The sequence below is a fragment of the Necator americanus genome, chromosome III (genome assembly GCF_031761385.1).
Source record: "Necator americanus strain Aroian chromosome III, whole genome shotgun sequence".
Classification (NCBI taxonomy): domain Eukaryota; kingdom Metazoa; phylum Nematoda; class Chromadorea; order Rhabditida; family Ancylostomatidae; genus Necator; species Necator americanus.
The window spans coordinates 39,772,076-39,798,349 of NC_087373.1; the positions used below are offsets into that span (position 1 = coordinate 39,772,076).

Below are 26,274 nucleotides of genomic sequence, written 5' to 3' on the forward strand. Positions count from 1 at the left end.
CAAAATTGTTCATGCCGTAAATTTTACCATTGCTGGAAGTCTAGAAACGGGTAATAACTCTGTTCACATATTTTGAATAGCTGAAGTTCATTTGCGGAAAAGTTTTAAGATGCTAACGGGATTTAATAGGGGTGAATTTAACGCAGTGGTAGGAGGTTCCAGTGCGTTGCAGTTTTGCGTTGTTCGACATCGCCTTAGGCTAATCAAGCCTTTCGGCTTTTCTTTTCCTTTCCAGATCGGAATTTTCACCAGAAATCCCTGGAAAGATTAGAACACTGACTGATAACTCGTCTGGCCTGGCATTTTTGTACCCTGCATATCCATTCATTAACCTCAATGATTCTTAATTGAGGTTGAAATCGTCCCAAATGGATTGATCAACGCCAGTACCTTTATTTCTTTATTGTACTGTACAAAAAGCTCCAAGCCTTCGACGTCGTCGATCACAAGATTTGCGTTTGGGGCGTACAGTGACCGCCGGACGGATTGAGTCAATGTTAGGCATTATTACCGGAGTGGAGGATCTGGTTCTCTGGTTTGCTGTGCCTACTGATCATGAAGTTTTTTTGTTAATCAACATCAGATCTATCGCTCCATCAGTCTTTCCGTCGATCCACTGGTCCAAAGGGATAAAGCGGCGAATCCGCTAATTAACTCGGATAACTTGTCAGGCCGAAAAAGTAAGTTCGGCGGGAGTAGTTCCCTGGTTATATTTGATAGGAAAGCAAAATTGAGCCTGAAAAAATATGTTGTCCGGTGAAACCCTACTTGTGGGGTATTGCCCGAATCGTTCTCAACCGATTCAGTGTTGTGCAACCTTCTTAAGGGTATCCCAAAATAATGAAGACGGGTACGATTGGGTACATGCTGTCTTATGAGCGGTACACCTAATAATATTAAAGAATTATAATTTGTACACATGATTTGTATTATAATTTATATTACTGTTTGTTTATAATTAAACACAATATAATATAAAGCGGAAAAACGTCTGTCAGACGCAAATCACCGCGGATGGTCAAAGATGTCGAGCACCCCAAACTTGGGTGATTCAGGTCGGAGGATTTCCCCGAATAGTGATTGAGGTAGAGATACCTCGGTACTTTGCGCTCAGTTTCGTACCTTGTTTTAGGTGATCGTCGGGATGGAAAACAATATGTCTCTTGGTCGTACTGAATGAAAACTCTGGATTTTCAAATCGCGAATAGGATAACAATTGCACGCTTCTAGGCAGATCTAATGCTTGGAACATCAGATCGTAAACAATAAACACCATGGAGAGCAGGATATCCTTGATGTATTTTAGAAGATACCCAGAAACAAAGATTTTTTGTCCTTTTCACTGTTAGGGCTGTAGATCACATATGTGAACAATAATGAATTCATGACAATCAATATCGTGACAACCCACTGAACCCCAACCCACTGCTGACGCCATTACTTTTTTTTGATGGAATTAATTTTTTAAAATTTCTGATGAACGATATAGGTTCTAATTTAGTTCTTAGACTTTCTTTTGAGGAGGATGCGTAGGAAAGGGTGGGAGGTTCTATCAGTTGTTGCCTCATTCGCTTTGTGTACCCACAAACACTACATTTACTACTTCTATACTTCCTTCCGTCTTTTTCCCAACTACTTCTATTGGCAGGATTCCGTGATATAATAGGGCTTTCTCTGTATTTCTTGAAATTTTTTTTTGTCGCTCAGAAAAGGATTTTCTCTATGAGCAACTTTCTGTTTTACTGCACTTACCTCTTTTTGACTTTATTCAGTGCAGGAATCATAAGTGATTTATGGATTCTCCAATAGATATTAATGAAAATTCGCTTGAAACAAAGTGAAAAGTTTATCATTCATGTTATAACAATCCCACAGAAATTTTCATTTTAAAACGGAAAAGACATGGATGTTACATGTACCCGTGGGGAAACGCTACTCGTATCAATTTTAAATCTATCTATGAACGTCCATACGATCATCATATGAGGACGGAAAATACTAGAAGAGTTCAGCTGGAACAATCTTGGACAGTTAGTGCAAGTACAATATTAAATTCTGAAGAAAATGGAAGCGTAAGAGATGTCGTTAAGGTATAATGACAGAAAAAAAAAACAGCAAAAAAGTAACAGGGGGATGAAAACGCAGAATCCTTAGTCGGTTCTTCCGGAGAACTTAGTTGGGTGACGTAGGTAAGTATGGAAAACAACTTTTACCGTATATAAGTTGGTGATGAACTGCACGCAATCAATCAAATATTTAATTTTGGTATGATTCAGCGAAGTCGTCTGTGCACAAAAAGAGTTCACCGTAGCCTAAGAAAAATAATTAGTACACACTCCACGAAGCTAATTAGCCTAATTATTGCTTCCTATGGCGCCCGAATTGCCATTTTTAGCAATTCGGGCGCCATAGGAAGCCCCATTTCTGTGGTGGTTTAGGTCTTAGGGTGCTTCTTTTGTTGGTCTTTTTGATTAAATTCTTCCACGAAATTAAATTTTCTGCTCTTGATGAGATCCGATCTGGCGACCTTGAATCGAATGCTGCTGCTATAGGTCAAGAAATCAGGCGTGGACGAGCTCGGAGGGAATCTAACCTCATATTCCTCGTTTTTCTTACCTCGTCTGGTGAGGTTATGGAGGTACTTTTTAGTGTCCACATGAATTTAGTGAATTTTTAGGGCCACTATAGGCTGAAGCAGGGTCAAACGTCGATCTGAACCTTGCCGCATCGTGCGCAGCGGTTGCGTAAACTCCGGATCTTTCTGATCCCAGAATATAGCACGCCAGAAAGCAAGAAGGCTATCAGTTCGTAGGGTCACCAAAAAAAGGAACGCAAATCGTGGAGGGAGCCTTAAAAGAGCAGTAATATTCCTCCTTAAGTTCTTACACATTCCTTAAGGAATATATTTTTCACAAACTCTAATCACACCAACTAAATCTTCCACAAGCACATTACACTTATAAAGAATTAAAGCAATTGAACATAAAATAACATTTTAGAACCGAGTAGGTGTTCCGCATGGATTTGGATAGAAGCAAACACTAGAAGCTACAGAAGACGCTTGACTTGATGATAGATTCGATGGTTTCGAGGTGTACTGTACCAAAGACACTTGACTATGATCACTAAGGATTGTCGCTATGCTCTTATCATCACGATGGACGTCGACGACACTTCCGTCAGCATGTCGACGAGCTGAGAAGATGGTGTCGAAATGATATTTGTTCTTTGATTCGAGAATCCACAAGAGGCCACCAACAAGGATGCACAGCACAGCTGTATTATGAATAAATGCATAAATATAGGTATTCATAGAAAAAGATGGAAATTATCTTTTTTCTCGAAAAGTCTACTAAGAAAATATTCCTCACCAGCAACACATGTTGCATGAAAACATATTGAAAGTCGGAATTTCAGGAGATTATCACCATATTGGGTTGGAAATCGAATATACATATGACGAGGTATATTCAACACGAAAATTAAGTCACCTAAATTAGAATACTTAGGAACTAAACCGAAAAGAAATTGTGTATTGAAGGGATACACGAACCTATACCAATAAAAGTTCCTGTATAGAAAATACATCGTGCGAAATAGTGTGGCAGAAATGCGAGGCAAACAAATGAGATGATCCAAGTGTAGAAGGATAACCTAAAGAGTATGGAAGGTTTAGTTAAAGGCATTACCCCACGAATCTGAGGCGGTACGGATTTCAGGTGGAAGCACAAGGCTGGCGCGCTCCAGTCGAACTAGCTGTAGAAAATAGTGCGCCGGAACGCTCGAAGCCGTATCTTCCGGGCGGTTTTTTTACGGCAATTAGGAAGAAATGGGCGGAATCACCCCCTCTCCATAGTCTCCCATCCCGTATAAGAATACTCCACCTGAAATCCGTACCACATCAGATTCATGGAGTGGTGCCTTAAAGGAAATAAGTTGGTGAATTTTATTTTCACAGGGATGTCCGGCTATGTTTGCTGTGTTTATCCGTTTTCCGACGAAAATATTTTGTGTTTTGAGCTTATCCCGCGCTCAAATTTCGTATTTCTCAAGACTTGCAGTACATAGTCAAAATTTTTGTAGTCTTTGTTGTAACCCATTTCTTTCTTTATCCATATTATTTATTGTTTATTCATGTTTATTCATAATTCAGAGATAATGTTCGTATTAATTTTTTTCAAAGAAAAATTCTCATTTTTTATGTTGCTTTTACTTGCAGCTCCTTCTTTCTTCTTTCTATCCATTTATGTCAAAAAAAAGAAGCTATCTTTCTTTAAACCTCCCTCTTTCAAAATTCCTCTTGATTTAATTTCTAGTAATTTTGTGAAGTTAAAATAATTAGGGGAAGTTTTTTTCAGATCTACGCCCATGAAAAATGGAAAACGCCTCTTCCTGCTTGCACATTTATACATCTAAAATTTAAATAATACATGCAATACGCTCTCTTTTGCACACATTTCTCCATTTCTTCATTTCTTTTTCATTTTTTTTTTATTTCTCTACATTTCTTCTTTGAGGATTTTTTTCTGGATCACCACTAGAAATTGACCTTCTTAAACCTACATTTCATGTAAAAAAATACTTGAAACGAGGAAAATCTTCAACGCGTACTCTCTTCTTGAAATTTTAGTCATTTTCTTTTTCTTTTTTTTCTTTCTTTTTATTTTTTCTTTTCTTATGAATTTTCTCGACGCCAGGGTAAGAATCATACTCACCACAACATACACGCAGTATAATATCCAGCAACGCGATACTGTCGACCCCATCCGAATCCATCACCGGATAAATATTCAATAATCTGAAATGGTTTTCCTTAATGTTAGAAGAACAGGCGGATGATTTAGTGGATATACCTTAAGGATGGGGAAGGGCAGACCTTTGGTGAGTGCATTCGATAACTCCTTTTCCATTTTGTTCACTGTTAAAAACAAAGAACTCACGTAAAACCTCAGTCAAACCTTTAAAATTTGAGATCTACGCAAACCTTCGGCAAAACTGAATCTTTCATTGTACAGGATTCCCTCTTGAACCACAACATTATCTCCTTCGTGAGTAGCGCTCGCTGAAATGTTCCACGGCGGTTAGTTCCATAAGTTGTTTGGTACGTTATTTAGTGAAAAATTGGTGGATTTTTTTTGCTAACTACAGTTCTCAAGGAGTTCTCAGAGTCTTCGAAACTCTACTGTTCTCTGCATTCCCAAGGGATAAAAAAGTAACGTTTGAAAAGACCTTGACGAGTGGATGCTACAACATTCATGCGCTTTTTGTTACCAGCTCAGCCAATTCCTCTTCGAAACGGTGACGGCGGCATTCTAACACAATTAACAATTAGATCAATCAGAATTAGACATAGAACGTAATTTTGAGGATTTGTAGAGATCTGAATGCTATTTACTAAGGTGCGGGGACAACCCTTCCATTTTTTTGACTTTTTCCTTTCACCTGCCGCTAGTAGCGACCATTGCTCAGCAGAAAATGTCCCTAGAGGGCTGTAAACTCGTTCGAAAATAATTTAAGGGCTAGCGTAAAAGAAAAACCCTTGGTTTCCGTACGGTAATCAAGAGTGCAGCTTAATCCATGAAAATCCTGGTGTCATTCAAAGGAAGTTCAGCCGTGGAAAAGTTCATGCAGAATTTTCCCATCATTTTTTTTCTGGAGAAAAAACCTTCTGAGAATTTCTTATGGGGAATTCACACGTCCCATCGAAGAACATGTACTTTTCGTTTTCTTTAACTGAAGGGAACGTTCACAGTAGGGTCGTAGTGAACAAATACAACAAATAGAACACTCACTACTTAGTGAAATATTGAGGTACTGTAGACCAACGCGGACGAGGATATGTGCATCCATTTTAGCATTAGAAAATGCCTTGTAAGTCGTGGATATCGGTGTTTCAGCGCGATGCCAGCATGGATGATACATGGATACTGTAACGAGTACGATATTTATACAGAATTTATTCGCCCCTAGATAAGAACTCAAAAAATATACTAATTGTGGACTAGGATTAAGGAAAAGGATGGACCAATCAATAATTGATTCACCTAGTAACGTTGCTCCAATGTACATATTGAAGAGGAAAGATAAAGTGGACGAGAGACGATGTTTTCGAACTCCAGGAAGAATTATTAGAAACGTTACTGCTGGCACCAAAAAGATGGAAAAAAGTCCCACAATATGAGTATCTAAATGAACATTGAATCGAATCGAATCGAATAAATTGGAAAAATCCAGAAATTGCTACCCAATAGGGGGAAAAAACCACTAACCAATTGTAACCGGTGTTCGATTCTCCCCGTAAAAAGTCGGTGCTCCATGCTCACGAAATGACGTGAACCAACCGAGCATATCGCGTGGAATAAAGCTAGAGATCTAATAAGAATTTAATTGCGAATTATACAGAAAATTTCCCGCAAATCCAGAAACGACGAGTGGAGAACGACTGAGAAAGAAAAAAAAAAAGAATTTACGAGGAACAAAGATAGGCGTCAGAGAGTAACAGGCTAATCGACATTTAGTTTCCAGAAAATGAATGTGAAAATATTTGAGACTTCCTTGGTATTAGGAAATATTTTGGGCAACCTGTTGCTGTATACCCACTTAGAGAACTTGTCTTCTTTTTTCAGAAGTTTTTTTTTTCACGATCGAAAAAAAACCCATTTGCGCCTCTTAGGAGCTGATGAATCTGAGCCTTTTAAAGGAAAAAATTGTGGAATTTAGCTAAATACCGAGCCAGAACCATCATCAAAAGAGGTGAAGACATATGAATCCGGTCGTGGATACGTCTGCCATTTTTCGATGACGGAAGAGAAAAAAATGGAGTTTTTTACGAGAAAAACGGTATTTGTTTGCTTAATAAAGAATCTTTTACGGGTCCCCAGACCAGCTCAGCTGAGGTTCAGATCCAATGGAACGAGAAGGTTAACCAAAACAGGATTAGCTGAGCGAAGCGTAGTTCTTTCGAACCGAGACCTCATAACCGTCGACAACATGTCATTTTTTTGCAATAAAAACAAGTCCTCTGAACGTATCCTTGGGAAGAACGGTGGTTTGATGAGGAGGAATCTTCTACAACCAAAATTATACAGTGTACCAATGCCCCAACCTCTTATTTTCTGAGTTCTCAGAGATTTTTGCCTTTTTTTTCAAATTAGATAATGTGAAGTCGTAGAAAAGCACACTAAAGGATAGAGGTCGCTGCAGCTTTTTGATTGGCTCAGGATCTTAAAGCTGACTATTTTGAAACTTCGAGAATTTTAATTAAAAAATACCGTACTCTACGAGCTTGGCTAGGGCTACACTCCACAAATTTAGTCTAAACCCAACGTCGCGCGAGCGCATCGACGTCGCGTACGTATCGATGCAACCGAAAATAAGCACCGAAGGGAAAAAGATGAGTTCATGCCGCTTTTTTTTAACGTAAGGTTATTTCACTAAGAACAAAATTGTCCTTAGAGGTTGCTCGTTATTTCTCCTTTAAAAAATAATCCTCGTTAAATGAGAAGGACACGAGGAATGGTGATGGATCTATGCGTTCCACTTCAATTTCAAATCCTTTGAGGTTTACGAGGGGATGACTGACCCTACGATGACCTACGGGGTGAGCCGATATGTGAAGTCAAAATTTTTATCCTCACAGACAAATCTGGTACCAATTTATCAACGCCGGAGGGATGAAGGGCTTGAATGGAACTGGCGCGGTTTTGAACCATAGATTATACAGTCTGCAGAAACCTAAACCCAAAACAGCTACCGCTTTATAGTAAACTGTACAGTTCCCGCTCTGTGGTAAATATATGATCACGAAAACATTAGAGGAGTTTAAATATAATAAAATCGTTGAAATGATAGGAAAAAATAAAGCACGAATTTCACGATGTCGGATGTTTGAGCACAGATAAATCGCACAACTACGCACGTGAGAGAGTTTTTGTACAGTGAGACAACGCTGGAGGTGCAATCTCTGAGGGAAACGTTATTAAAATTTTTCGATGTTAAATTTTTACGCACAAATACGTTTCATTTAGGATTATAGAGAGCAATAAAAATATATAGTTGGAATCGTTGTGGCGGTTGCATTCCTCAATGAAACAAAGTGAAACAAAGTGAAACAACGCTGGAAGTAGAACTCTAGAGTTATTAGGATTTTTTGATTTTGAATTTTTTCCCATCAATAGGTAAGAGTAGATAGAGGACGTTGTTTGTAAATATCACAGCCGAAGCTCGAAGCACCCTCTACAAAGGACCTCAAGGTTCAGAATTCAGAAGCCTCAGGAGCGCCAGAGGCTTCAATCTTCATGACAAAGCAGTTTTTTTTTACATTCTCGCGGCCGATGAGATGAAATCGCGTTATGAGGATTTCTGGTGGAATCATCGGAAAATAAGCACTTACACCTCATCATCTTTCCGAGCAATGAAATCCTCTTTATCCAGTTCTTGTTCGTCAATCCTACAAGTGTAAAGGGTTGCCTCGTTGGATAAATTGAGGTCTTTGGTGCTTCTGATTCGTGGATTTGTGTAGAGTGTTTCGTGTGTTTTGCTGTGATCGCTAGAAACTTCATTCTATTCGTCACTGGAAGACCTCCACATCGAAAATTCCCCAAGCGGTAACTTTGATGTTGTCCTTGAATTCTAGTTTTTCATAGGTATCTGTAGTTAAATTGAAGGTTAAATGTCGTAAGCGTTAAAACAGTAGCGGAACAGATTTTTCTGGCGCCGTTACCTCCACACACATAACTTACCTGCTGTCAGGTATTCCATGGAGCAAATACGTCGAAGTAACGACCACCGCATGCATGCAATGGGGAATTTTATACGCTGCAACGAACGGTTGTTGTGGAGCGTGCAGTTGCAGACCGGGAGGGAACACTTTTCACCGTCCATCGATGAAAGATAGTAATTAAGAAGTAGGAGTTACACTGTGTGAATACGAAGAACGAACAAGTCACACCGGCTCGATTCAGTTCGAAATCAGTCGAGACGAGCAGAACAACTTCGAAAGAAGCAGAAGAAGAAAAGTTGATTCTAAAACATATGGACATCTTTCTGTGCCGTCCATGAACAATCCCCCCCCCCACGTCGTCGTGCTCTCTTATAGATGTTTTCTCATTCATCATCAGAAGAATCTGGTTCGAGCGGAGAGAATGTCTCCCATGTGTGTCCATTTTGAGCAAACCATTAAGACAAGATGAGGGGGAAGATAACAAAGAAAGAAAAGTGCAGTGGAATTTATGCTGCATTCTCATTTTTCTTACTTTCTCTTACAATAAATCTTTGTAATTGTTGTTGCATGATGATGCAAACACTGAAACCATCTTGATCGTTTTGCAGTCGATTCTCTGGAATCGTTCGTTCGTTCGTTTCTTCCTTCCTTCAGACCCCAACCATTGACGGCAAAGTGAAATAATTAAACCAGTCTTTTTCTCATATATATATAATAATAAAAATGTGTGAGAATAATGTGAATTGAACAATTAAAACAGTAATATATCATAAATGAAGTCGGCAAAGTGCATTTTAAGAAATTCTCTCGAAAAACCAGCAATGATTGTTAAATAGAATCCTAACATTTTGTAGGAGATGTAGAGATACTGGAAATTTCAAAGAACTTTTATAAGGTGCTCGTTTTTCCGTAGAATCTAAAGAACCTTCTATTTTCCTCGGAAAAAAATAACAAAATGTCAATTTCAATATTTCTATTTAGGAAGGCGAGGCTGTGATTCTACGAGAAGCCGGATTCGAATAGGCGCAGAGAATTTTTGTGACTTTTAAAAGTTTTCCAGACATTTTCCATAGATTTCTGGAATATGGAAGCTTTCCTAATGAAATATATGTAGAAAAAGATAATTAAATTGTTGAAGCGAGGCTATAAAATTTTTTTTTTGGTTATAGCTAAAATAACTTCATCCGAATAGAAATTTCCTTAATTTTCTCGAATGATTGACTGTCATAAGTTTTTCCATAGTCGAAGATCAGTTTTTTTTTTACTTTTTTCGAATAATCACCTTGCCATTTGAAAAATTTCGTAATTAACCATATGTACGTTGCAAAAAAGCAAAACAAACAACATATAATTTCATAGACAGGTGGAATAATATTGGAGAAATGAAAAAAAAGAAGATAATATAGATATAGATACAAAAAAGATAATATGAAGTGACAATAGTAATAAGAAAATAAAATGTGTGATGTGATTTTTTCTTTAACCATCTCTGTTTTTTATCTTCAGCTCCCTTTTCGTTCATGAAATTTAAGTTGGATTGGAAATTTAAGTTGGATTAAGTTGGGTAAAGCGGCTGAGTGTGTTCAAGGATTTTATCCATCGAGACGAAATCATGCCGGCGGATGGATATGTGCGGGTTTTTGAACTCGAAAAAAAGGAATCGAGTGAAAAAGTGTTGAGTTGGGTCGATTAAATTTTTGTTGGATAAATGTTTGACGTTTTATGAATTGGAGAAAAAAAGAAACGGAGCTGAGCTGTCGGCTTGGATGTATTGTTTCAAACTATTTACGTTGACTTGTACTGCTTCTCTCTGCTAGTTGGTTTAATTCACCGAGGTAAGTTTAGATCAACTTTTAAAAATTTTTTAAATAAATTTTAAAGTTTAATTTTTTTAATTAAAAAGTTTCTTTCGATTAGTTCTCATGCAAATTCACTACTTCCATTATCTTTATTTTTATTCTTTTTAACGGGTATTTTTCTTGCGGATAAGGTATTGTAGCGTTAGGGTTTAATGCTTCACCTAAGAAGCCTAGCAAATTTTAGATATTATAGCAATTGGCAGCACGGAGGCGAGCAATTAATTCCAGCAGTTAATTAATTATGTGCAAATGAGCACAGTAGGATATAGATGAGTTGTTTACCTGTTTACCAAATAATGTTCAAAACCTCATTGCTACTCCAATCAGAGGAAATTTCATTAATAAGGTTAACTAAAGCGTAGAAAATCATCTACAGTTACAAATGTTATCACGAAGCACATTTCCAGAACGCATGAAAAGAAACATCCCGAAAAAATAAGGAAAAGCCCGGGGTAAGAAGGAGCGAATATTCTCTCGGTGGCACGGCGGGGGAAATGCTAAGCAGCGGCACGTATGTGTGGAAAATCCAGTTGCTCGATGACAAAGGATAATAACTGTCAGAATGTGGACACATTACGGTAGTTACCTGGTTCACTATAGCATCTTTCAGGGATAATTGGATTGAAAAAAACCAACCGTGGAACCAATGGGTCATACTTATTCATTAGAAAAAAAAGCAGAGGAATGTACGAAAAGAAAACGCTTAAAATGTTGAATGGATAATTAAACATTAATAGAGAAGATGATTTCTTCTTTCTTCTGCCTTTTTTCTTTGTTTCTGGAAAAAAACAAGAAAGGATGATTTGCGTTTCACGAGCAAATCAGATGAATGACATTCGAATGAACTTGACATAAGCAATTTTCGTGTACACATTCTGTACCCAAGGCGACTTCGACATTTTTCATGATGAGAAATAGGCGCACGTACAAGGATTCGTCCAGAAATCTCGGATGAATAAATCAGATACGTAACGGAGTTTCTACTGGAACTTGCTGGAGTGGAGCAAAATCATCAAATAAATAAATTAAGTTCGAAAAAAAAATTAATTTTCCATAATTTCTTTGCGTGCGGCACGTTCAGGCAGCGTTTTGACCCTTGACAAAGTCAGTGCTGCTTCGCTCAGAAAATTCCATGTGGAAAATATCCAAAATATTGTTCTTCTCCAAATATTTCTTGCAATCCGCAAAATAGATGCTTTTTTTAAAATATGTTTCTAGCATTTTAAAGATATTCCTGTAGTTCTCCAAAAAAAACATGCTGTAGCCAAAAAAGGGGTCTCAGTTTATCCAAAGTAGGATTTGGACCGATCCAGGATCGGGGTGCAGTTCCATGTTTTGTTTGGCTCGTATATGCAAACCTTATGTTTAGCTTTACGATAACTTTGAAAAAGATAAACACTGACTTTCTAGGACATAAACATTGTTTCTTTTCTGCTTGTTCTGATTCGTACTCTTCTAATTTATTGCTATTTTTTCTTCCCTTAGTCTGGATTTAAAAATAGCCTTCGTATTTTTCAAGGAAAACTTTTTTCAGTTCTCAGCAGTTATCACATAAAAGAAAATTCTAGCTCTCGAAAAGCGCAGTAGTACACAAAAGTCTAAACTACTGGATAAATATTAGGAATGCCTAGATGTAAAAGAATTTTCTCTGCCGAGTCCCAAACAGCGGATCTGGTTTCCAAAAAAAATTACTGTAAAAAAAAACGAAAAGTCTGACTAACTAAAAACCATGGTATGGAAGGTAACCATAATATGAGTTCCAGGAATAGCTAGCAAAGAAACGAGTTCATATAGTCAGTAATATTCAAGGACATTCCGACCTTTTGTTCGTTTTTCGTGTTGAATCGTTTGAATCGCTTAGGTGCAAATTTGAACCGGTAAGAAGGATTGGTGGCTGTCCTTGAACATGGACTGAAATGAAGCAACCAAAATAGATTAAACCCCAATAAACTATTTATTAGTTTATTAGTATTAGTCTAAAAAAAACATCGGTCATGCCTTCAGGACAAATATTAGGGAACGGTGGCGGCAAACTGTGTATACGATGGTGTAAAAATAGTTTAAAATATACAAAAGGTACAATACAACGTACGTCGTAAAGGTCAAAAGGGATTCAAAATGCGTTTGACGATTGGAAATTATAGAATTTTATGGTACTCATATAATTTCCTAGGGGGTGTAGCGCAGTCGGTAAGAGGTCCCTTTTTGGCCCCTAAGTCGATGGTTCGAAACCGCCCTCGTGCCAACTAAACCTTACATCTCTACGGAGGTCGGAAAATTTGCATCAGACGTGTCCGTGAGGATAAAAACACTGAATTGAGACAATGAGTAACCCCCGCAAGTCATTTTACAGAGCTAACACTCGTTCCAAAACCTCAAACGATTCTGAATTGAAGTGAACGTGATGGCGCATCCCAAGCGGATTGATACGTCCAGAAATTTTATCCTTTAATAGCAAGATGGATTAGACGAATTTTTAAATCTTTCCTACTTAGCTCTAGGATGTATCCTTAAACAATTTTAGGACCATTAAGTCGCATAAAACCAATTCAGTAGAACCTTTTTTCCGAATTTCCATTAAACAAATCTACGACAAACTATCAGCGAAAAATAACAATAGAACAATGAGCAAGTGTTGCTCTGCAGAGGAAAATAATTTTTAAAAGAAGGAGAAACGGATAAATGTTTTATATTTCACGCTTTCAATTCTCACAAAAGTAATAATTCTTCGGGAATACCACGCCTTAACCAATGCGTGAAATTCTTACGATTTCAGCGATTATCGCGTAGCGAAACTTTTAGATCTGCGTGCGGAGTTTTTCAAAAGATGACTGGACGTATCCACTTTGCAAATTCGAAAGCGAGACAATCGTGAAAAAACCGAAACTGATGTGCGCTGATCGATTCGTTGTTCTTCAACTGCGAGAACAGCATTCTTACGGAAGCACGAAGGACGGATCAGCTGCTATCGGGATTGGACGAAATTGACCGACGATCGAAAAGCTCGGGAAGGCGTTCAGGGTTCCAAAGAGGAAATCCACGAAAATAAAACCGATGAAAACAAGGCGGCAGCAGTGTTATTCTTTATTTTCAATAATTAATGTTTCATTTTTATACTATTTTCTTGGTTAAGCCGCTTCTAGAGAAAAAAGTGGAAATATCGGAGAGAATAAAAGACGCTGGACGGAAAAATCTTCTTGCTGTCGTTAGTTCCAAATTTGCAAAGTGTAAAAGTCCTAATGGGCCAAAGACGCTTTTTTTCCGAGTTCTATCCATTTTTTCATCTTTAGATTCCATGGAAAAAGTTTAGTCTCTATTTATTAAATTATGCTTAGGTATAAAATTTATTTCTAATATCAAGTCTATTTGATATCAAATATCATGTCAAATATATTTTATTTTATTTATTATTACTCTCTTTTTCTTTCTACAGATTGGAACTATGACTTTGAAGGCATTCTACAAGAAATGAATATTTGAACTTTTTAAGGTGGTAAGCAAAATCCTTTAGATTCCATGGATCAATTACCTTTATATTTCATGGAAGAACTTTAGTCTTTATTTTTTAAATAATGCTTAGGTATAAAATTTATTTTTCTAAATGTAATGTCAAACCTTATTTTAAATATATTTTATTTTTATTTTTAATTACTCTCTATTTCTTTATTACAGATTGAAACTATGACTTTGGAGGTACATATTCTGGAAGAAATGAGTATTCGAAATAACTCAGGAATTAAGCAGAGACCCAATAGCAATCTGAGGATTCTTTTTTAAAAATTTCAAAAAAAAAACTCAAAATTTCAGTGACGACGATCGCCTATGAGTCGCTCGCTCACCGATGACGGATGACGTGTTTTATACTCGATTGCGCCGAAGGGGTCTCGACGCGGGAAAGATGACGACACAACAGGTTCGGGTATTGTTGATGTTTCTTTAGTACCATTCAGCTCTCATCGATAGTGCGAGTTATTATGTTAGAACCTATTCCAAAGAAAAAAAAAAACTGTTGAGGTATGTCTTTTGAGGGAAAATTCAACAAAGACAACACTGACGAGGGGTGATTTGATGGGGAACGGCTGGTTTTGAACGTGTATGGTGGGATTTAACGATAGTTGGGTGAAGTTGCGAGGTTAATGGAATCTGCTTAGGAATAGAACGAAGTGAAAGCTGCAAAGAACAACCTGGTAAAAAGTAGAATAAAAGATAAAAAGAATGTTAGAAAGAGAAAGAAGCAAAACGAAAGGAATAGAGAGTTTTGGAGAACAATAATAACCGTAATGAGGTAATAAGGTAACAAGGTAATAAGCGATGAGGTGATAATCTCGCTAAAATGAAAATCAGGAAAACTAAAAATTTAAAAATTTCTGAACGATGTGGTATTAGCTCAAAAGGAGTAGCGAGGCGAGAGGAAAGCGGAAAGCAGACCCAGAAAATCTCATGAAAAATCGATAGGTCATTTCTACGGATACAAAATTCCAAAGAACTAATATCCTTAGATAAAAATTGGTAGAGAAAGCACAAATTGTGAAATTGAAATGAAAGAAAAAATTGGAATAATGAAAAAAACACACAATATAACAATGACAAAAGCAAATAATTTAGGAACGTTTGGGTCACGGTTTAAACTGTACTTAACAGCGAATAACTCCTTGATTTTTTAACCTTCAAATACAGGAGAAGGTAAATGGATTTTTTGCCCGTCATCCAGATTATTGGATATGGTTTGTTTATCTTTTTTTTCATTTTTCCTTTGCCATGATTTTAGGGTAGAGGAAGTCTGGGAATGGTCAATCTTTCAGGAATGGCCGAGCGGAATTGAGCCTGGATTTTTCAAGGTTTACTAACACATCTGTGAGGAATGTACAGAGTGAGTTTGTTGTGTGAACGCCTTTTTCTCCCAGAAAATTCTGGCACCAATTTACCGACCTCGTAGACTTCAACCATGAGAGGTTTCTTTGACCCAAAGGCGGTTTCGTGCCGTGCCGTCGCAGCTGAACCCTCCAAACTTTACTACACGTTCATCATTTTACAAGCAAGAACAGAAGAATCCAGAAGAATAAAAATCTTGGTATTTTCAAAATCCCATGAAGGATAGCTGCTGTTTCAGCGATGTGTCGCGAAATATTGTGCGAGGATCGATCGATCCACCATACACATTTAGTCTACATCTGTGATCTGTTTAGGAGAAAGTAAAGATGAAAAAAACAGAGAAGGAAGAAGACACCGGAGCTCAGGCGCTTTTAAATAACAGGAATTAAAAAAATAATAGAAGAATACGGAGGAAGTTACCTACTTCAGAGGTAAGATAAGAACGCCCCAGGTGAAGAAAAATATAAAAATGAACCGAAGCAAACCATAAAACTCTTATAATAAGAGAATAAACTAGGGGAATTCATTAAAAGCTTCGACTAGGGCATGGATATAGTTTACGGATCCTTAGTGGAAGAAGCAAATCACAGCACTTAGATCCTGATTTTCGGCCCAACTCGCTCATTATTGATCATCATGGCGCCATAGTCGCCGCGATAGTGATCTTTTCCGTGAAGTCTTCTGGTTACGGCGCATGGAATCCGAGAAAATACGAGAATTGCTGTGCGCTAATTACGAAGCGACAGTTTTAGTGCAGAATTTCAGCTGATCCTAGGAATTGATTGAGAATAAATCCGTTGTGGTGTAGATCAAGGTCCGATCAATGATTGATCTACGCCACAACGGATTTATTCCGAAAGGGATTTATCCAACAAAAAAAATAAACTACGCTGTAATGGGATTACTATGACCACCTCACGACATTTTAACTTCTCTTTTCCTTTCTCCCTTCCTGGAAAAATCCTGGAAAAACAGAAAAGTGAAGTCGGTTAACGATGAAGACAATGAAATAAGTGAAGATCAATAGGAAAACGCGATGCTCTGGGCGGAAATCACACAGCATCGAAGGAAGGCGAGGGAAAAGAGGGAAAGAGGAGGCACTACATTAGAATTGCAATGAAAGAAACATTAATAAAAGACATTAAGATGTGTGAAAGGTGTGAAACAAGTTTTAGGAAGTAGAATTCAAGCCCCTACAAGCCCTTGACAAGAGAACGTTGCCGAACGCGTAGCACCTAGTGTTGTAACATGGGAGAAAAGAGAGAGAGAGAAAAAACGAGGGAGAGAGAGAGAAAAAAAACGCATAAAAAGACGTTTAAGTAAGTGTATATTGATGTTGAGTTGAGGTTGATGAGGACGAACACACGAAAAAAAAAGAGGTGAAGTGACGACGTAACCTCCTGTTTTTCGATCATGTATTTTTTTTCTTCATAGAAGGAAAGAAACACAGTATGTGATTCTGTTCTTAGTTTATACTTTCACTCATCGGATTTGTGCTGCGTGAAGGAATTTTCAAAAGGGGATTTTTGACTGAGGTAGGAGGGTTTTTCAAGCGATTAATGTTATTTGTGGGTTCAGTTCTCGTCTGAGCGAACGAATTTTAATAATAATATCAAACAATTAATAATAATAATAATAACAAAAATAATAATAATAAAAGAAAAATAAAAACAACCAATAATAGTAATTAATAAATAGTAATAATAAGACAAATAAATAAAAATAACTATTAATAATAATTAATATTTAAGCTATGCTCAAATATTTGACACATCGATTTTAGCTCTTGAGGATATTAAATTGAATAAAAATAAATAATATAATAACATAATATATAATAGAATAATAAAAATTTTAACTGAGATTATTAAAGAAAAAAGAAAAATAAACAAATTGATGAGTTACGTACACGAGAAAGAGATGAAAAAGAAAAAATAAAAAAATAATAAAATCAAATAATATAACAATATAGTATATAATGGAATAATAAAAATACAAACTGAGATCATTAAGGAAAAAAACAAAAATTAACAAATTGATAAATTTCGTACACGAGAAAGAGATGAAAGAAATAATAAAAATAATAAAATTAAATAATATAGTAATATAATATATAATGGAAGAATAAAAATTTAAACTGGGATTAATAAGGAAAAAAAGAAAAATAAATAAATTGAAGAGTTACGTATATGAGAAAGAGAAAAATTTGAAATACTTTAGCAGCGTTTAAAACGAAAGGCATCCAGGAATAGCAGGTGCGCGCTGCGCCATTCGTTTTTCAGCTCGTACTCCTAATGCGCGACTGTTTCACGTCGGGCATGCAAGTGAAATTTTATTGGTTGTTATTTTACAAAAAACTGTATGGAATGATGATTGGATAGCTACTCAGTGCTTTTTCCTCGTTTCAATTGCTAATATGCGTTCGTTCAGCAAAAAAATACAAAACGGCTAGAAGACCGGGCAGAGGCGTAGACGAAAATTTCTGGAAAAGCAGTTAAGACAAAGATAACCAGGGATGTAAAAAACAGAAGAAGTAATTTCCAATTTTGTGTTTTATTTTCTGGTCTCTGTATACAGCTGTTATTGCTAAACAAGAAAAAATGCTAAAACGTTTCGTTTGGAGATGAAAATGGATGATCAAAATTGGGCCCTACAAAGGATAGTGTTAATAAGAAACGTATAAACGTTACCATTAGTAGGGCTCTATTTCTTGGATATTTTTTAGCTCACAAGCCCCTCTGAAATCCCAGGCTAGCCGGATTTCGATATGTTCTTTGTACAGCCAGGTCAAAATGCCGTGAAGTCTTCAGAAGCGTTTGTGTAAGCGGCTTCGCTCGAAGCGACGCGGTGGAGCTAGCGGTTACAATCGAAGTGGCTCTAGTCGAACTACGCAGGTGACTGGAGCTAGAGAGGGTCCCAGTTCGATATTCTGACCGCGCTGACCACAATGGAACCCTCCTTCGAGCTTTGACGGCCCCCTTACACAGCGGCTCCATTTTTCAGGCCATTTTAATCTGACTGTAGCTGTTTATTTAAGGATGAGTTCTACCAAGGTAACAAGGATTCTTTCTCTCCTTTTTTCCTCCATGAACTTGGGTTTGAAGAATAACCACGTAAAATATAGCAGAGACCACCAATCTAGCCAAAAAATATTCTTTGGCTTAGATTTCATTCACGGGGAGGCGCTAGAAGGGTAAGCGCTGTTTCAGAAAATACTTTCTACGTAGAAATTCAGAATATTCAAAATAATTTATTTTCTTTAAAAATTAAGTTATCTGTTTTTAGTTACTGATGACTCGTTTACATTGAAAAAAAATTTTTCAAACGAGGACCGTAGAATTTTATCAGCTAAGAGATACGAAACGATCGGGACCACTACCATTTCCTAGGATGGAATTGGGCCAATATTTAACGGGAATCATAGTTTTTAATTGATTTTCTTGAGCTGTAACCAAGATTGGTATTGATTGTCTTTTTTAAACAGCTAACGGGAATCAGTTCTGGCCTCAGCTTCTATGAACGAGGAATGCGCGGCGTTTTGCTGCAGGTCTCGTCGCGAATTCCAATTATGCTTGTTCGGGAACTCTAAACTGAAACTAATTGTGGGTTACCGGACGTTTGAGGGGATTCGACAGCACGAAAGCGTTAAATAGCACACACTAAGGGAAATTTTCGCCTGAAAAAAAGATATCCTTGAAACAGAATTGGAATTTTCGAGAAAGTCACTGTTGAGGAGAAAATCTTCAGTTGTTTTAGAATCGTAAAATCTCCGGAAAATGTGAGAAATTTGATGCCAATGGACAAAACTTTAAGGTAAATTACGCAATTCCTCAACTATTGTGTTACCATCCTCTTTTTCTTTCGTTTAAACCCGAACTACAATGAAATTTTGAAAAGAGGGTTCCAGGAATTGAATTGAAGGATGCAGATCAGAACTGAACTTTGCTTCCATGAATAGAATTAATGGGAAATGGATGGAATTATGAAATTTTAAAAATTAAGTGAAGAAAAAAAGAAATTAAATTAAGAATTCAAATTTTAAGGATTTAAAAGAGTTGCTTAAAACGGTAGCGCAACACATTTATTCGAGAAATAGTGCTTGTGCATCAAAAAAAAATTGCTGCTGCTCTATAAATTCACATAATACCGTATCAAATCCACCGTATATGTACGCAGACGTTGAGAACACATTCAGAAGGACACACGTGCACCGCAGGTGTTCCATTGAAAGCTCGCATGCAACAAAAAGATAAACTAACGATGCATTTCGGAATGTGGGTCATTCATTCATTCATTCGTTTGTTCGTTCTTCGAACATAAAACAAAATCGAATAACGAACGAACGAAATGTGCACATGTTGTCACACAAACGCATGAAAATCAAAACATCTTAAAAAAAATCCTAAACAATGACTGGTATGTCATTTAAAAAAAACAAAGAATGTTCTAGAAAGAACGTAATCGCCGCGCGATCATTAGCAGACAGCAGAGGAGACATTAGGACATTAGGAGACAGAGAGGAATTCAGCTGAGAGACAGGGCGGAAAAAAAAACTTAGGAAGAAACCAGAAAGTGTTGTGGAGGTGAATACATAAGAACATAAGGACATAGGTAAGGAAACAGGTATAAGGGAGGAGAAGGATTCTTGGAGGAGTTTGGGAAAGGGAAGGTAGGGAAACCATGAGACCACGAAAGAGATGATAGGAAAGAAAATGATGAGATAAAAGAGAAAACAAAGGAATACATGTTTTGCCAACGTGGAGATGAGTAACTCTTGAATAAACGATGGAAATTGTATGTACAAGTTTAGGAAACAAGTGAATTAACTACTTCAAAGCAGACACTTAAAGGTGCGATTAGAAAGAAAAAATATGACGGGTGTCGAGAGGTCGAGAGGTCGAGAGAAACCTCCAAAATTTTGAGAACATATTTTTCTCACTTTTTCGATCTTTAAAGGTATTACTAATAAAACGAGGTCGACGATATTTGGCCTACAAACTGAACCCAAATTGAATATAATGAATTGGATAATTAATTAAATAATTAATTGAATTTAAATGTTCAGCCACACGAACAGAAACTTCCAAAATTTTGAGAACACATTTTTCTTCACAATTCGACCTTTTTTTAAGGTATTACTAATAAAACGAGGTCGACGATATTTGGCCCAAGGGTCTTAGAAACTGAACCCAAATTGAATATAATGAATTGAATAATTAATTAAATAATTAATTGAATTTAAATGTTCAGCTACACAAATAGAGACTTCCAATATTTGGAGAACAAATTTTTCTTCACAATTAGACCTTTTTTTAGGTATTACAAGTAAAAAAAGAGAAAAAGTTCTTTTGATGAATTGTATGGAAACGCAGCGAGGAGACCAGAGTATTAAATTAACCATAAAAGCAAGTGTGGGGTTGCAGTAAGCAGTAAGTAAGTAATTGTAAGGCTGAAGAAAGGACGAAATTGGCGGTGGCGACAAGTTTTGGGAGCTTCTAAATGGTGGTAATTGTCAACACCAATCTATTGCAAAAGAATAAATGGGAAAAGGTGGGAAAATAGCGTACGAGCATTTTTTTCCCCGAAAATATGAAATGGTGGTAAATCGGGTTTACGGTAGACTAAAAAAGAACAGCGAATTTTCTTAGCAACTAAAAAAAAATCAAATAATTAAAAGCAATTGATATCGAATATAGATAGGTAGATCTGCTATAAGGAGAAGATTACGTTGTGAAGTGTAATGGGGCAAAATTTAAAATTTCCCCAGAAAAGAAAGAAAGAAAAGAGGAGAGAAGAAAAGAAAAGAGGAGAGAAGAAAAGAAAGGAGGAGAGAAGAAAAGAAAAGCGAAAAAATGAAATCAATCCGAAGAAAAAGAATAAAATATTGTTCAGAAACCGGAAATAAATCACAGAGATCACCACGGTTCAGTGTTTTCAACGCATCGCAGAAGTCTGGATCAGGTGACGATAGTCAAGTGCGATGCGAGGAACCACGTCAAGCACCAAGAAATGGAGGTTGAGAGGCACCTGGGAGGTGAAAGCAAGTTTGAAACACTTGCGACCCTCAATTTGTCTACATTTTGAGAGGTTTTGGGATTTGTTGTTAACTCCAAGAAAAGTTCCCATAACTGCTTGAAAATCTAGCCGTGAATTCTCTCTACGGAGTATTTTTGAATATTTTTATCTTGAATTATAAATAATTCGTTAAGGAGCTATCTTAGGGATTGTCAAAGTGAGAAGAAAAAAATTCAGAAATTTCGTTTTTTCTTTAAAATTCGAGTTTGTTAAACTTGGTAGAGCAGTAAAATCACCAAAAGGAAAGATCTAAGCTCATCCACCGTATTTTCCGGGTTTTACAGAGATTCTTACAGATTCTTATCTCTTACAAATCTTCCTATCCGATCACTTCCAAGAAATCCGCACGAAATTCTCCTCGAAGAAAGCATATATCTCCAGAATTGGTTAGGAGGATTTTTTTGGTTCAAAAACCAATCTGTTTTTTCTCAAGCACCGACGCTACCGTAGAAAAAAGCAAAGCGATATCTATTTGATTTTTTATTCGTTGAAAAATTTAAGGATTAAAGGGAGGAAACCATTTACGAAGTTAATATTTTCTTTCCAGTGACCACGAGCTTCTTAAAACTGTAAGAGATCACCTACTGTAGTCATATTCTCAGTAAGTCATGTGTACTAATGGATTTATATGGATACTGTATCCATATGTATGGATGTGGATTGCACACGACTAATGCAACCGCTATCGTTCACATGCGCACTCTATCACTGCGAAACGAGAAAACCGCGCAGCGCTGGCTGCTGCAGTTACTGTAGTGAGGTGGGACGGAGTGGGACGCGGTGAGACCTGTTCTTGAACCTCTAATCGAGCGTCAAAGTAGCGTGAGAAAAAAAGCTGACCGCGACAGCGGTGAACTGCTTCAGTTTCTGGATGAAAGAAGTGTGACTGGTCATGGATGCGTTCGGAAGGGAACGGGAGCAGTTTGGCGGAGAATAAACGCTAACGCTAGCACCACACCCTCGTCTGTTATTCAACTGTCGATACTGTCGATCGAACCATGCATTGTGGATAGATAGCACATCCATCAATTTCGATCGATCGGTGCAACTCGTACAGCCGACATTCATCAACATCTCGTCCCCATCCCTATAGACAACAAACAGGTTTCAGCAGTATGGGGAAATGTAACGCACAGCTAGCAGCATTAAAATTGCGTGCTTGGATGAATCCAGAAAATGGGCCATTTATCTAAGATTCGAAAAACGCAGCCTCTAACCGGTTTTATCCGAGAAAAACTAGTTCCCGCAATCGTTTAATGGTTCCCATAAAAAGTTAGGTGAGTGAACTTTGTAAAATACGAAAAAAAAAGAAGTAAACAAAGAAGTAAACTGATTTCCTGGAATGTTACGCTGAGGCTGAATCTGATGAAGAAAATGAAGACGATCATGCGCAGTGTCGTCGAACTGACCGATGCGAGATGAAATCGCCGTTGAACGTCATCTACGACACGGTGGAGAAGTGTTTCTCGGAACACACGACCGTTTAAAGATCGGTGGACTTGGTTTCCTCATCAATCCGGGTGTGGCTGTGGACGTCGACCACCTGCTGACCCTGGTAAGGGATCCGCTGCTAATGAAGGATGTGGATCGAAGCCCGTATTCAAATCCTTCGCCGCTTTCATCCCGACATCAGGCTACGAAGAAGAAAACGCACATTTCTCATATGTAGATTTGATCTACAAGGTGATTTTGGTGACTTCAACGCTGAAAATTATTTCTAGGAGAAGGTTAAGGGAGTTCCTTTTGAAAATCCTCGGTCTACAGTTCAGCAAACACAGCAGTGGTGCCGTGGATTTATTTTTTGGAGAAGGCGATTCATTAAAATTTGCACTTACAGAAGTCTTCCAGTTCGCGTTGAATGTGGGAGTCAGGCTGTGGAGTGCACATGGAACGATACGCGACCACCCAGAACTTCACAACAGCAAGGACATCGGATGGGGAAAACTTTCTACCTTGCCTATCCGATGTCCTTGTTGTTCCCTTAAGTTCTAAGTACATGACCACTGTGCCGTCGTGTCCCCCATCGAAAAAGATTTTCTTTTGCGGACAGGAAGAAACCAGCGTGGGTGGCGAACGAACGAAATTCGAGACGCTGGAATCAGCTGGAAATGGATTTCGCTTCGTTACTCCGGCTCTGGATTCGAATCCCAATTGGAACAAGACCACATTGATTTCTAAATTTGGCTGGTAGGATTTTTCTTTGGTTCAAAAACGAATCTATTTTTTTAAGCAGCGATGCTGTTGTAGAAAAAAAGCAAAGCGATGTCTATTCGATTTTTTTTTAATTCGTGAAAAATTCAAGGATTGAAGGCAGGAAACCATTTACCAATTTAATATTTTCTTAATAATATTATTAATTATTGATTATTTAATATTTTCTCAATAATAATATGTCGAACACGGAGCAGTATGAGGAGAATTTTCATTTCATTTCCACGTTCTCCTCTTCACAAGGTCCCATACCGTATTTCTAGATGTGAAGAGCAGCAAGAAGATGTGGATGTGGCCACAACTTCGTTCTGGAACAATTTTAACAAAATATTCCATTTCTTTTCTTCCAGTAGATCGTAAGCTGGGTTAAAATAGGGGTAGGGTTCATGCGAGAAACAAAAAAAACAGTTTAAAAAATCCCAAAAAAAAGAAAAAATTATATTTTATCGAGAAAAATATACAGTAGTAAGAGTATTAGCAAATATTAGAGGATGAGAACTCTTTTTGAACTCTTTTGACTCTTCCTGGCCTGAGCTACGGTTAGATCGTTTTCCCACATAACGATCTAACCGTAGCTCAGGCCAAAAAAAAGAAAATGAAAGTATACTGTAGGATGAAGGGTTTCCTAGGAAATATGTTCCTTAAATAAAGTAATTAGCGCAAAATAAAGTAATCTTATGTTTTCCTGAACAAAGTATAATTCTACCATCCCAAGGAATGTACGAGTCACAGAAGTAAACTCGTCCACTGCTATTAAGCTCCAGAAAGAAAAAAAAACTTGACAGGGAATGAGTGCAGAGAGAGAGAGAACAGGTTCCAGAAAGAATCACAGAACATTCCCAGAACATTCCTTTAGGGTAAAACTTGAACTTGAAGATTGTGGACAAAGATAATCGAATAATTGAACTAAAATCATGTTCATAGTGATCAGGATCAGAGTGAAGTTCACCCCCCCCCCCACGAAACTTTGCAAATTTTCAAAATTCCCAACTTTCCCAGAGTTCCTCGGAGGCTTAAAACGTTTCTTCGTTCCATTAGCGGATAATTTCATCCGGAACCATCTATTAAGGATCGATTTTCTAGGCAATTGATTGACTTTTCCAACAACTTTAAACTTAGGAAAGGACTTTATTACTTTCATGTTATAAAAAAATGAATTATTGAATTACAGCTGAAAAGGGTTACATCATTCATGGTAAAAAGGTTGTGGTTTACTGAAACATTCAGGTTGGTTTTTTTCCAGAAGGAAGGAAAGGATTTCCAGATAATTCGAGGTAAAAAATTTACAAACATTAATTGCGGCCAAAATTTCAATCACAATGTCAAAAATACTGAAAATCCAATGAAAAGAGTGAATAAAACCCTGCGTTCTTTTTATTTTTAGAAATTTTCCCAATGGTTTCTGTATTATTTATGCTACAAAAATCCAAATCAACACAGATGCATCGGAAGAGTCGCATTGGGACCCACATTGTCCCAAAGGTCTTAGATTGATAGACAAAGAATTCGGAGTTATTTCCGTTTCTATAGCCCCACACAACAAATAGAACACCCTTTCAGTAATTAGATAAGTACTGTAATCGCAGAAATATCCAGAAAAACTTCCCTGTATCAATACGAACAATAAAGACGCTGGTCACAGCGTAACGAGAAAAAGTACGCAGAGAATGCGAACGTGGTTTCGCCTATCTTTGCGGTGGTCACACTTCGTCAACCAACGAACGCTTACTTTTTCCATTCCGTGTGGCATGGGACCTGCACTTTGGGGCAACGAGAGCTAATCAGGGGATTTTCCGGGGAATTCCTGAAAATTTCCCCTGGTTCTGGAACTCTTTCGCTCGGCTTTTTTTTTTGAGAGAAATGAGAAGTCTCATAGTTCTTTTTCAGCAAAAAAAAGAAAAGCATTCAAGAACCATACAAGAATATTTGAGAGAAATAAGTTTCACATAATTCTTTTCCAGCAAAAAAAAGCGAAGAATCCAAGAACTATGTACAAGAAAGTAGCAATGAGAAAAACATCGGAGAAGGAGGATCGTGGAATGTTAGCCGAAATGGGAAGTTACGAGCTTGCGACAGAGAAATTCCCCCCATAGAACTCGTTTTTTCGGTTGTTTGTGTTGTGAACCTGCTGAATCCTCCTCCTCGCCCTCCTCCTTCTTTAGGAAAGCGTTTCAATATGGAAAAATTCAATACCGATTTATTTTATTCTCTTTAAAAAGGGAAAAAACATAGACAATTTTTTTATCAGAGTTTTATTTGTTGAACACGCTTTGTACACCGTCCTGTTCCACAATATATTGTAAAAATTTGTTCCAAAATTTTTTACGGCACATACATATGTATTTTGTAACATTTCCAAGAAAAAAAACAAGGAATTACAGCGGTTACACCGACGACGGGGGAAAAAATGGCGCGAAGTCGTTCCACCGTTCAATTTACGTTGTAATTGATGTTATTGTCAACTCGTGGAGCGGAGCTTAAGGACATTGTCCTAGAAAAGTGATTTTCGCCGTTGTCAATTAAATTTGGAAAGAT

At 37.3% G+C, this 26,274-nt stretch overlaps 3 protein-coding genes across 4 annotated transcripts; 2 read left to right on the forward strand and 1 right to left on the reverse strand.

The window, feature by feature from the left end:
- Positions 1–2,995: 2,995 nt before the first annotated feature.
- RB195_012400 (uncharacterized protein) lies at positions 2,996–6,348 on the reverse strand (the record flags this gene model as incomplete). Its single annotated transcript, XM_064194231.1, has 9 exons — positions 2,996–3,276; positions 3,372–3,491; positions 3,554–3,654; positions 4,716–4,798; positions 4,854–4,918; positions 4,985–5,062; positions 5,793–5,927; positions 6,045–6,185; positions 6,270–6,348. The coding sequence occupies 9 exons, from the start codon at positions 6,346–6,348 to the stop codon at positions 2,996–2,998; spliced, it is 1,083 nt and encodes a 360-aa protein (XP_064051814.1).
- A 16,591-nt stretch (positions 6,349–22,939) lies between these two features.
- RB195_012401 (uncharacterized protein) lies at positions 22,940–25,832 on the forward strand (the record flags this gene model as incomplete). Of its 2 annotated transcripts, XM_064194233.1 has the most annotated exons (2): positions 22,940–23,083; positions 25,701–25,832. In XM_064194233.1, 2 exons carry the CDS (start codon positions 22,940–22,942, stop codon positions 25,830–25,832), a joined length of 276 nt encoding a protein of 91 aa, XP_064051815.1. The 2 variants fall into 2 exon arrangements, with proteins under 2 accessions (XP_064051815.1, XP_064051816.1); XM_064194232.1 differs by lacking the exon at positions 25,701–25,832 and having other exon boundaries at positions 22,940–23,197.
- RB195_012402 (uncharacterized protein) lies at positions 23,387–23,719 on the forward strand (the record flags this gene model as incomplete). Its single annotated transcript, XM_064194234.1, has 1 exon — positions 23,387–23,719. One exon carries the CDS (start codon positions 23,387–23,389, stop codon positions 23,717–23,719), a length of 333 nt encoding a protein of 110 aa, XP_064051817.1.
- Positions 25,833–26,274: the final 442 nt, after the last annotated feature.